Below are 13,453 nucleotides of genomic sequence, written 5' to 3'. Positions count from 1 at the left end.
GATTTAAGTTAGAAACACAAATTGTCCAATGTGTCAAATGCCTGAAATACTTGCTCACAAGGTCTTGGTGTCTGTCTGTTTAAACATTGCGCTGTGAAGACTTCAATCATCCATTTTAAGCAACAAGCACACAGTAACTGAACAGTCTTCACTTAAAAATACATTTCCTTCCTCATCTTTTAAGCTTGTTTATTTCTTTGTACCACTTAGTAGGAAGTCATACAACTGCACCAGAAACCTCTGGTCCTTCGAATCTTTTTAACTAATGGCTAAAAATGCAGTCCATAACATGAGAATTGGCAAAAGTTGTTGACACATAGAACAAAGAACATGTTGTGTGAGACTCAGCAAATAAATGAACATTTCTTAGACTGTAGCTGAAAAGAATTGGTTTATTGAGACAGATTTATTCACCATTTGACCGAGTGACTGGAGTCATACAGGCTGCTTAAAGATGAGGGAAACAACATCACTAAATTAATTTTGAATGTTAAATCCTGGAGCAAGTACCGAAAATGGGTTGCAATGTGAATGAGAGGAATACATTGGAACCTTGGGATTTTCTAAAGCAAATACCTTTTACTTCCTTGGACTGCAGTGGCGTCAGTGAAAAAACCCATTCGTCACCTTATAAAGCAGGATTTGAACACTGACTGTGGGAGGCCAAGTTAGCTCAGTTGTTAGAACATATGCTGTTTAAGTGCAGAGTTGTGAATATGAGCCCAACTTTGAGCACCACCTGTTTAATTACTTGGTATTTCCCCTCTGCAAATTCCCTTCCTCCAGCTATTCTTGACAGGCTAACCCTTTCATCCCATGAATCAGCTTAGCGAATCTCTTTGTACTGCATTCAACACCAGTATATCCTTTCTTAAATACAAGCACCAAAACTGTAAATAATATACCAGTATGGCTTCACCAACATCCAATACAGTTGTTACAAGATGTCCTTATCCTCAAACACCAACACCTCACAATTAAGGCCAAAATTCCATTTACTTTCTTCATAACTTCAGCAGTTTGGGACTTCAGACCCATCCTTGTCCTTTTCCATACAAATCCTGAATCGAAAAGTTATAATAACTGCCTGCAAAATGCCATCCCACTGAAACTTCAACCACTTGCTCAACTTTGTAACCGAAAGTCAAGTCCAGGACCTTCCCCTTCCTTGTTGCATCTTCTACTTAGTGGCTGAAAAAAATGCTGTCCTGGATGTATTTTTAAAATTCTGATAAATCCTTCACACTACGATGCCTACATTAATGTTGAGGAAGTTGAAAGCTCCTGCTACCTCAATCCTGCTATTTTTACACTTTCTCAAAATTTGCCTCCTTATTTATTTGTGGAGTTTTCAAAGACGCCGCCCCTCCTTATTGCTGTAATAGATTTCCTGAACAAAATAACAATATCTCCTCCTCCTTTACCAACTCCACTGCCTTGCTTGAAGGCCCTATATCCTGGAATACTGAGCTGCTAACCGTGTCCAAGTGACAGCAATGTCTTTATGACCCCATTAATTTGTATCCTCAAATCATCCGCCTTATTCACCTGACTCCAAGCATTAAATACCATTCACCCTTAAACTCCCTTATACCTTAACCTGGCCTGTGACAATGCCTTCCAGACTCTCGTTTCTTCTCTTTTTGGCCCTTGTTATTATTTTGAACATTCTCTCTGGATTTCAGCCCACTGCTAAGTTATTTACAAGGCCCTCAACAGTACTGGAAACCCACCCCCACCTCCCACAAGGATGCAGGTCCCATTCCAGTTGAGGTGTAACTGCTGTGTGTAATTCTAGTCTTCCTGCTAAAGGAAGGGTGTTGTAAAACTTGAAAAGATTCAGAAAAGAAGTGTAATGGTTATTATTGTAATAGCGTACCATTAGTACACTAAGTTTCAAGCATTATGGGATGACCCTGTTCCCAATTGCTCATATGAACTGTACTGACTGTCATTGAGTGAAAAGTAAAAACCTAGGTTACTCACACTTGGAGGTGAGGATGGAGGAGTTAGGGCAGATGGACAGCCTTTCAAAATAAACTAGTCTGCTTTTGAGATGAAGACTCAATGCACAGTAGTTTTAATAAAAGGTTAACTTATATTGTTTTTTTCTCCCAACTAGGTAACCAAACACGTGGTGTTTTCAAACATCATGAGAAACATGCCCAGATAACATGACGTGGATACAGATAATAGGAGCAACAAAAAAAATTCCTACAGATTCTTGGGAACTCATTGGTGGTTATCCACAGTGGCTCAGCGGTTAGCACTGCTGGCTCACAATGCCAGGGACCCAGACTTGATTCCACCCTTGGGCAACTGAGTGTGTGGCTGTTGGCATCTTCTCCCTGTGGCTGCGTGGGTTTCCTCTGGGTGTTCTGGTTTCCTCCCATGTGTTGGTTAGGTGGATTCGCCAAGCTAAATTGCCCAGAGTGTTCAGGGATGTGTAGATTAGGTGGGTTACCAGGACATGTGTCTGAGTGGCATGCTCTGAGGTTTTCTGTGGAATTCTTGGGCCAAACAGCCTGTTTCCATATTGTCGGAATACTCTGAATTCTTTGAAAACCAGTCCTAATGAACTAGGAAATCCTTTTTCACAGTGTGCAGGTGGATTGTCTTTACCCACTGTGAATGTGTTGATATACAGCAATAAAACGTCATCATTTTCAAAACCTACCCTACCGTTACATATTTGTTATTGAGATTAATGCAAAAGGACAAATAAATTAAACACCATTTATTTCAATGCCAGAGGCCTAACAGCTAAGGCAGATGAACTCAGGGCAAGGTTGGAAACATGGAACTGGGTTATCATTGCAATTACAGAGACAAGGCTCAAGGATGGACAGGGCTGCCAGATTAATGTTCCAAGATATAGATCCGATAGAAAGTCAAAGCGGGAGGGGAAGCAAAGCAAGACAGGAGTGAAAAGCGGCATTTTTGAGCAAGGATAACATTATGGCTTTACTTAGGCAGGATATATCTGAGAACACATCCAGGGAAGTTATTTGGGTGGAACTTAGAAATAAGAAAAGGGATGATCACTTTGTTGGGATTATACTATATGCCTCCCAATAGTCAGCAGGAATCTGACAAACAATTTTGAAAGAAGATCTCAGTTATCTGTAAGAATAACAGGGTGGTTATGGAATGGATTTTAGTTTTCCAAACAGATTGGGAATTCCATAGTGTAAAAGGCTTGAATGGAGAGGAATTTGCTGAGAGTGTACAGGAAAATGTTCTGATTCAGTATGCGATGTATCGACTCGAGAAAGAGCAAAACTTGACCTGCTCTTGGCAAATAAAGCAGGACAGGTGACTAGGGTATCAGTGGGGGAGGACTTTGGGGCCAGTGACCATAATACTATTAGTTTTAAAATAGTGATGGAACAGAGTAGACCGGGTCTGAAAGTTAAAGTTCTATATTGGAGGAAGGCCAATTTTAATGGTATTACGCAAGAGCTTTCAAAAGTTGATTGGGGCAGATATTTGCAGGTAAAATGGAAAGGTTCAGAAGTGGGAAGCCTTCAAAAAAAAAGATAACGAGTGTTCAGGGACAGTATGTTCCTGTTCGGGTGACGGACAATGCTGGTAGGTGTAGGGAATTCTGGATGACTAGAGAAATCAAGGTTTTGGTCAAGAAAAAGGAAGGAAGGGCATGCCAGGTATAGACAGCAGAGATTGAGTGAATCCTTATAAGAGTATAATGACAATGGTATACTTAAGAGGGAAATTAGGAGGGCAAAAAGGGGACATGAGGTAGCTTCGGCAAATAGTATTAAGGAAAATCCAGTGGGATTCTACAAATAGATTAAGAACAAAAGGATAACGAGGGAGAGAATAGGGCCCCTTAAAAAGCAGCAATGCTGCCTTTGTGTGGAATTGCAAGAAATGGGGAATATAATAAAACAAGTATTATGCATCAGTATTTACTACAGAAAAGGATATGGAAGATATAGACTGTGGGGAAATAAATAGCAACATCTTGAAAATTAGCCATATTTCAGAGGTAGTGATGCTGAACGGCTTAAAACGCATAAAAGTGGATAAATTCCTGGGACCTGATCAGGTGTATCCGAGAACTCGGCGGGAAACTAGGCAAGAGATTGTTGGGCCCCTTGCTGAGATATTTGTATCATCGATAGCCACAGATGAGGGATCAGAAGTTGGCTAATGTGATGCCACTATTTAAGAAAGATGGTAAGGAAAAGCCAGGAAACTATAGGCCAGTGAGCCTGATATTAGTGGTGGGCAAGTCGTTGCAGGGAATCCTGAGGGATAGTACTTGAAATATCTGGAAAGGGAAGGACTGATTCGGGACAGGCAACATGGCTGTGTGTGTAGGAAATCATGTCTCACTAACTTGATTTTTTTTGAAGAAGGAACAAAGAGGATTGATTAGGGCAAAGCAGTGGATGTGTTCTATATGGATGTCAGTAAGGCAGTTGACAAGGTTCCTCATGGTAGACTGATTAGCAAGGTCAGATCACATGGAATACAGAGAGAACCAGTCATTTGGATACAGATCTGACTTGAAGGTAGGAGACAGAGTGCTGGTGGAGGGTTGCTTTGTAGACTGGAGGTGTGTGACCAGTGGTGTGCCACAAGGATCAGAGCTGGGTCCACTCATTTCTGTCATTTATAAAGATGATTTGGATGTGAATGCAGGAGTTATAGTTACTAAGTACCAATCCTTGCAGCATACTGCAGGCCAAAGGCCTTTCCAAATGGCCAGCTCTCCCTGGATTCCATGTGATCTCACCTTGTTAATCAGTCTACCATGCGGAATTTTACTTACTGAAATCCACATCGAAAACATCCACCAGTCTGCCATCAATTTTCTTTGTAACTTCTTAAAAAAAAACTCAATCAAGACATAATTTCCTATGGACAAAGACATGTTGACTATCCCCATTCAGTCCACGCTTTCCAAATACATGTAAATCCTATCCCTCAGACTTCCCTCCAACAACTTACCCATAACTGACATCAGGCTCACCAAAAGTTTATTGTTCCCTGGCTTTATGTTACCACCTTTCTTAAACAATGGCACTGGAATAGCCAACCTCCAGCCTAACAGCTCACCTATGACTGTCAATGGTGCAAATATCTGAGCAAGGGGCCCAATCGCAAGCCTAACTTCCCGCAAAGTTGGAGAATACACCTGAAGAAGTCCTGGGGATTTATCCACCTTTATGCTCTGTAAGGCATCCAGCACCACCTCCTCTATAATATGGAACTTTTCAAGATACACATTCATTTCTAAGTTCTCTAGCTTTCATATTCTTTTCCACAGTAAATACCGATGTAAAATACTTGTTTTGCATGTCATCCATCTTGTGCATTCCCATACATAGGCGGTCTTACTGTGCTTTTAAGGGGCATAATAGTGTCAAAATTGGCCTTAGTCCCATTGAAAACTTTAACTTTTAGACCAAGTCTATCCTTCTCCATAACTATTTTAAAACTAATACAACGATGATCATAGGCCCCAAAATATTTCTCCCACTGACCCCTCAATCACCTGCCCTACCTTATTTCCCAAGAGAAGATCAAGTTTTGAGCAGGGACTAATGACACCAGTACAAACAGCCCAAAGATCCAAGTTCAATCCTTGATTTAAAAGCAAAATCCTTCAAATGTGGTTGTGGTGAACTTGCTGGTGTGTTAACAGTTTGCATGATTGAGTGAATCCCTTTCCACACATAGAACAAGTGAATGGTCTGGCCCCAGAGTGAACTCGCTGGTGTCTCAGCAGGTTGGTTGAGTGAGCAAATCCCTTCCCACATTTGGAACATGTGAACGGTTTCTCTCCAGTGTGAATTCGCTGATGTGTCAGCAGGTGAACTGTCTGAGTGAATGCTTTTCCACACTCCGAACAGGTGAATGGTCTCTCTCCGGTATGAAGTCGCTGATGTGTCAGCAGGTTGGATGAGTGAGTAAATCCCTTCCCACACTCAGAACAGGTGAAAGGTTTCTCTCCAGTGTGAACTCGCTGATGTACCAATAGTTTGGAATTGCGAGTGAATCCTTTCCCACATTCAGAACAGGTGAACGATTTCTCTCTGGTGTGAACTTGCTGGTGTCTCAGCAGGTTGGTTGACGAAACGAATCCTTTCCCACAAATAAAGCAGGTGAACAGTCTGTCCCCATTGTGAATTCGCTGATGTGTCAACAGGCTGGATGACAAAGCAAATTCTTTCCCACATACAGAGCAAGTGAATGGCCTCTCTCCTGTGTGAATTTGCTGGCGTTTCAGCAGGTGAGATGTCTGCGCAAATCCTTTCCCACACACAGAGCAGGCAAACGGTCTCTCCCCACTGTGAACTTGTTGGTGTTTCAGCAGGTTGTTTGACTGAGTGAATCCCAGCCCACAATCAGAGCAAATGAACGGTTTCTCCCCAGTGTGACTGCGTTGGTGCATTTCCAGCTGGGATGGGTAAATAAATCCTTTCCCAAAATCCCCACATTTCCACAGTCTCTCCCCAGTGTGACTGCGCTGGTGTTTGGACATTTCAGATGAATCTTCACAGACTCTTCGACACACAGACAATACGCATTTCTCCCTGGTGAACAGTGCTTCTTCCTTCAATGTTCAAAATCCTGAGATAATTAGGTTATGACAAACAGATTGAGTGTCAGATCTGGATGTGGGTTTGTTTGATTTCTCTGAATGCAATCAAAATTTCAAACAGAAAAGTAGAGAGAGAGAAACCAGAAGAATACACACAAAGATTGTGAAACTCTGAAATTAATCTGGTCAATTGTGGATCCAACACCGAGGGGCACTGCTGGATTATCAGTAAAACTGAACTGGTTCATTTAATGTCCTTCAGGGAAGGAAAACAGTCAGCGTTTGCCCAAAACTACAAAAAAAAGAGATAGAGTTTGGACAGACATGAAGGGCAGGCATTTTATACATCAGAAAATGAATCCAATTCCTGTTTTCTCCCCATACCCTCTGATGCTTCTGAAGGGCTGAGAATACACAGCAAAATACCTGAAATCTGAAATAAAAACAGAAAAAGATGGAGATACACAGCAGATCTGGCAGCATCTGAAATGGTGATAGATGCAGGAACCATTGCAATCTTGAAGAAGTGTTGAGATGATCATCCATTGCACCATAATATAGGTTACACACCGAGTGCCAGAAAACAGGCCTAGCTTCAATAGGTGCTTGATGACCAGCACTGATACAATGGGGACAGTGTGTTCAACAATTTTACCCGAGTGTCTGACCCCATTTAGTTCCGTGTTTCTCTCCTGTTCTCTTTTAGGAAACAGGCAGCAGCAAGTAGTGAAGAATGCAAATGATATTTTGCCCTTCATTGTGAGAGGATTTGAGTATAGGAAGAGGGATATCTTTCTATAAGGGCCTTGGTGAGACCACACCTGGAGTCGTGTGCACCTTTGTTCTCCTTTCCAAAGGAAGGATGGCCTGGCTACTGAATGATCATAAAGAAGGTTCACCAGACCAATTCCTGGGATCTCAGGTCTGATGCATGATGAGAGAGTTTTGATCTTGATTAATCCTTCTTTCTTTTAATCTTTCAGCCACCGACAACATCATGAACTAATTTCACGTCCCATTTGCTGATCTGAGTCTCTTACTATTGAAGCTATACTTTGGTTCCCATTCCCCTGTCATACGAGTTTAAATCCTCACCAGTGGAACTAGCAAAAGCATCAACAAGAATATCTGTCCCAGCTCTGCCCAGGACAATTGTTCAAGCTTGTGCATGTCCCACCTTCCCCAGAAACAAACAGTCTCAAAGCCTCAGGAATCTAAACGCTTTAAGTTATATCTCCAGCCATGCACTCATCTCATCTGTCCTCTTATTCTCGCTTTCACAAGCACGTGCATTGTAGCAGCTCACACTGTTACTGGATTAGATCACGAAAGGTCCTGTGGGGGTCATAAAAGAGTCCTGTTGAGAAGGAACATTAGGGAATTTACTTGGGTTTCTGTAAACAGGCAGTTCAAAACACATAAGCATTTTAATAAGAGGCAGTTTTTAAAGGCCTGGTCCAGCCATAATCACAAGTTTGTTACTTAATTAAAAAGTAGAAGCAAAAGTCTGATCCTACAGCATTCTGAACTGTTTAGGTAATTGTAACCAGAAATGAAAACAACCAATTAACATGAAATGGTTAGCTGAATTCCTTGAGCGAATGTTTGTCAGCAATAAAAGCAGCTCACTGCATCATTATGGAAGGCAAAGCAATAAATGGTGTAAACACAACCTCTAAAAGACCAACAACATAGGAAGGGGCAAAGAAAGGTTATAAAGAGAGAAGTCAGGGCTGCAGAGAGATAAAACAATTGAAATGTAGATATGGCTAATTTGAATAAATTCTTACATGCAAAGATCAACGGAAGAGTGACAAAGATAGATTGCAAAATCCGAAGTGAAGACATGATTAGTGCCTTAGTTATTTGTGAAATCTAAACAAGTTTTGTTTAATGGCTTGGTAAAGCTCTAAAGTGACTGAATTTCATCCTCAGTGGAATTTGAATAGATGCTTTTTATTAAAACAAGAAAGTAATAATGGAAAGCGCTTAGAGTAGAAAATGAAACTTCAATTTAAAAATCATTTGCAGCATGCAAATCGTTGGGGTTGTAAACTGCAACAGCAAGTCAGAAACACTGTTTGTTTGGTCTCTTAAGCTGAAGTGAGAGAGGGATTTTTCCACAATTTTCAACTGTATTACAAAATTGTAGTTACTTTATATCAGAGTTGAGTTTAAAAGACTTTATCACAATTCCTAACAATCCACACTACAGTTAGTAGAGAATTTGGAAAAGTTCTCAGTGATAAGCTACTATTTTGTTTTTTGGCAAAAAACATGGTACAGCTGGCAGTCTGAGGAGGAATATAACTGTCAAAAGCATTGTCAGGTCCCAAAGACAGATGAAGTCATTTTCTAGCTAACCTCAGGAAATTATAGGAGGGTTTAAGGCTGAACATAGTATTGTCCATGATTGTTTGCTTACTGGATTGGATATATTGATTTGGGGTGTGTGGCTAACAATGACAACAATATTGCATGTAAACAACATCTAGCAAAAGGAATAAAAATATTACAATCAGCCAGGGAAAGTTTGAGTGTCATTGCCCACTCTTCCAATCTGAGCTGTATTTAAGAGGGGAATTAGGCCTCACGTGAAAGCCAGGTTTGGAGTGGACTCTAGCCTCTCCCACACATGCGGTAACAGAGCTCTGAATAAAGGTCGCTTGTACAACTGAACACAACACAAAACTCCTCCCTACCACAATGTGGCAATGGGTGTAAGCTTGACAATACTACATTTGAGATCTTGTATTTTAATGTATCTCTTATCTTCCTATCTTCAGCTTTCAGGTCCTCCTATGTCACTGGTACAATCGGATGTTCACCCTCCCACTCCAGAATGTCCTGAAGCTGCTCCATGTCATCGCTGATCCTGGCACCAGGGAGGCAACATACCATCCCGGATTCATGTCTCTCTGTGCCCCTTACTATTGAATCCCCTGTCTCTACAGTCATATTCATCATTTTCCTCCCCTTCTCTGCAGCAGAGTCACTCCAAGTGCCATGAACTTGACTGATGCTGCTTCCCGATTGGCCACCCCACCACCACCAGCCCTCCCCCGACCAAACAGTACCCAAAACAGTATATTTGTTTGAGGACGATGACCACGAGGGACTCGAGCACTTCATTTCTGAGCCTTTTACTTGTCTGATGGCCACCCATTCCCTTGCTGTCTGTGTAATCTTCACCTGCTTGTGACCAATCTGTTGAGAATGCTACCACAACCTTCTCAGTATCATGAATGCTCCATACTGACTGCACCCACAGCTCCAGCTCTGAAAAACAGCTAACCAGTAGCTGCAGACGGATACACTTCCTGCACAAATAGCCAACAGGGACACTGGTAATATCCCGGAGTTTAACGCGGAAAAGTGTGAGGTGATTCACTTTGGAAGGAGTGACAGGAATACAGAGTACTGGGCTAATGGTAAGATTCTTGGTAGTGTGGATGAGCAAAGAGATCTCAGGATCCGTGTGCATAGATCCCTGAAAGTTTCCACCCAGGTTGATAGGGTTGTTAAGAAGGTGGATGGTGTGTGAGGTTTTATTGGTAGAGGGATTGAGTTTCAGAGCCATGAAGTCATGTTGCAGCTGTACACAACGCTGGTGCGGCCACACTTGGAGCTCTGGTCGCCACATTATAGGAAGGACGTGGAAGCATTGGAAAGGGTGCACTGGAGATTTACCTGGATGTTCCCTGGTATTGAGGGAAGGTCTTTTGAGGAAAAGTTGAGGGACTTGAGGCTGTTTTCGTTAGAAGAAGGTTAAGAGGTGACCTAATAGAGACATACAAGCTGATATGAGGAGTAGATAGGGCGGACACTGAGATCCTTCTTCCTCGGATGGAGGTGGCTAGCACGAGGGGCCATAGCTTTAAATTGAGGGGTGATAGTTGTAGGACAGATGTCAGAGGTAGGCTCTTTACTCAGAGTAGTAAGGGCGTGAAATGCCCTGCCTGCAACAGTAGTAGACTCGCCAAGTTTAAGGGCATTTAAGTGGTCATTGGATAAACATATGGATGATAATGGAATAGTGTGGGTTAAATGGGCTTCAGTTTGATTTCCCAGGTCGACACAACATCAAGGGTCTATGTTCTATTGTGCTAGACAAGGACGCCACAGACCTGAGGGCTTCTGTTGTGACTTCTCTCCAGATTAAGCCAGTTTCCGCCTTAAAGAGAATTTAATGAAGCTAGGTCCTTCCCCTTCATTTCAAACATTACTATTATAAAATCAAAAGTCGCTAACTTTATATAAGCTAATATATACTTTAAAAACTGTAAGAAAATTCTTTACAGTATCAATTATCAATTGACTGTTTCCGTTAGGACGGTGAGACTTTCTGAACTGCCCAAACTGAGACTGAGCATCACACTCAATCTTTCAGTTTCACTTTCTTTCTGTTTCACCCAACTCCAAAGCACTCTCATTGAGCCAAGCAGCACTCACAGTGCAGCCTTTTCATTTTCATTGTCTGCTCACACCCACTCTGATCTCAGCCTCCCATACTGTTTCAATTCAGCTCAATGGGAGCTCAGGGAACAGCATCTTCACGTTAAATGCAGTAATTTATAACCCTCAGGACTCAACACAGACTTCAGCAGTTTCAGGATCAAAAGAGTTGTCAGGATCTGGAAGATTCCACTTGAAGGGGTGCTGGAATTTGTGCCCATAAGGAATTTTAAAAGGAAGTTTGCAGATATTCAAGAATGAAGAATATATAGATTAAAATCATGAAGTGGGCGATTGGGACTAAATATGACAGTTCTTTCAAGGAGACGAGGTGTTGTTTGGACAAATCTGCCCCTCTCAGGCCAATATCTCCTTTCTCAGCTGCAGGGTATAGAACTCAACACTTATCCCAGGGGTGATCAAACCAAAAATTTGAATATTCTGCTTTCAAGTTACAACCTTCCCAGGAATATTCTCCCATGGATAGAATGGTTAAACCTCTTCCCTTTCGCATTTAAGTGTCAATGATACTCAGATCCTGATCAGTCTGCTTAATGGAGAACTTGCATTGGGATCCTGGTCTGCAAATTATTCTCAATTAATACCCTGTAAAACAAATCCATAAGAGACAAATAACTGTCAGCCCTGGATAGAAATCCAAAAAACACCACAAGATTGTTTGGAAAAGGCAAACATTTCTCTTGGTTTCTGTTAGTTATGTATAAATCCTCCTGTTCAAATCACCCTGCTCCCCGACACAGAAAGATGCAGAGGGAAAATACACCCATTATTAGAGACGGAGCAAGTCAGATATTAATAAATTTGACCAGGGAGCACGAGGGGACTCAGAGCACGTTCAGTGATTTGATCCCAATCATATGAACACTGGACAAACGGATATGCTTTAATAGATCATAATATTTAAAGCAGGACTTCCGAAAGTGAGAGTGCAACAGGTAACATGAAGTTCTGAGCAAGGGTTAGCGGATCCGAAACGCTATTTTTTAATTCACAGATGCTGCCAAACCTACTGAGCTTTTCCACCAACTCTGTTGTTGAACATGCAGTTCTGAACGCGTTTTCGGCATTTCTCCTCCACTATGTATCTAACGTGTAACTGCAGCAATTTATACTGCCTGAAGCCAGTACTCTGCCAGTGTCAAAAGTCCTTCCCAGGAAATAGACGCCACGTCTCAGTCTGGGGAAGAAGTCCAGAGAGAAAAAAAAACACATTTCGCTTCTCTATACCCCCCCCCAAAGAAAGGCTGCGCTTGCGTTCCACTGCAGGTTGCCACCTATAAATATGGCGATCCGACATGAGTCCCGAAGATCATTGCCCCTAATAAAGATGGTGGCAATCACCTCTGCCTATCGCAGCCTCAGGTCCGCAGCAATTCTTCCGTTTGCTGCAAAACACGAGGCCGGCATGTTAAAATGTATGTTTTCTGACATGCGTCGACCGCAATTAAAACCTCTCAGTCAATACCGAAACTATTTCCCTCCCGGTTTTTGCTCCTTTCCTTTTTATCCCGTGTACTGTACCTTCCGAAAGCAGCTAACCTTCAGTCGCAGAGATTTTGCGCCCCCGAAACAAGGGCGATCACGTGATTTTCACACAGACAAACATCTCACTCGCTCTGATTGGTTGGAGGGTAGGCCGCTTCCATTGGGTCCTCCAAGCCCCGCCCCGTGCTCGGATTGAACCAAAGCTGACATCGCTCACAGGGAGACAGCAATAGCTGCAGGTGCTGGAGTCAAGGATGACACAGTGTGGAGCTGGAGGAACGCAGCGAGCCAGGCACCATCAGAGGAGCAGGAAAGTTGATGGTTCAGGACCCTTCTTCAGAAATGGGGGAGGGGACGGGAACTGAGACATAAACAGAATGGGGGCTGGGGAAGGTAGGTGGGAAGTTGATAGGTGAGTGCAGGTAGTCAGTGGTGAAGATTTTTCCTGCTGCTCATCAGCTCTGTGAGTGATGGTGAGTGTTCATCCCGAGATGAGGGAAAAAATGGGCCACTCCTGATTCTCCTAATGTAAGGCAAAACAACAGCTTGTATTTTATGGAAACTTTTACTCTGTCATTCTCCTCGATGTTTTGGCTGTTTCGGAGACATGGATAGAGCAGGGTCAGGAATGGATGTTGTAAGCTCCAGGGTTTAGATCTTTCATTAAGGACAGGGAAGGTGGTAAAAGAGGGGGAGGTGTGGCTTTGTTAGCCAAGGACAGTACAACGGTGGCTGAAAGAACTCTTGATGAGGACTCATCTACTGAGGTGTTATGGGTTGAGGTCAGAAACAGGAGAGGAGAGGTCACACTGCTGGGAGTTTTTTATAGACCCCTGGAAAGTTCCAGGGATGTGGAGGAGAGGATTGGCAAAACTATTCTGAGCAGGAGTGAAAATAACAGGGAGATTAGCTATGGCA

General features: G+C 42.5%; 1 protein-coding gene across 1 annotated transcript; it reads right to left on the bottom strand.

The window, feature by feature from the left end:
- Positions 1–259: 259 nt before the first annotated feature.
- Positions 260–12,696, bottom strand: LOC132210202 (gastrula zinc finger protein XlCGF8.2DB-like). Its single transcript, XM_059649627.1, has 3 exons — positions 12,662–12,696; positions 12,163–12,227; positions 260–6,588 (listed from the first exon to the last, which is right to left on the bottom strand). The coding sequence occupies exons 1-3, from the start codon at positions 12,694–12,696 to the stop codon at positions 5,636–5,638; spliced, it is 1,053 nt and encodes a 350-aa protein (XP_059505610.1). The 3' UTR covers positions 260–5,635.
- Positions 12,697–13,453: the final 757 nt, after the last annotated feature.

This window comes from Stegostoma tigrinum, chromosome 11, assembly GCF_030684315.1.
Source record: "Stegostoma tigrinum isolate sSteTig4 chromosome 11, sSteTig4.hap1, whole genome shotgun sequence".
NCBI classification, from domain to species: domain Eukaryota; kingdom Metazoa; phylum Chordata; class Chondrichthyes; order Orectolobiformes; family Stegostomatidae; genus Stegostoma; species Stegostoma tigrinum.
This window is presented reverse-complemented; position numbering and strand designations above follow the sequence as displayed.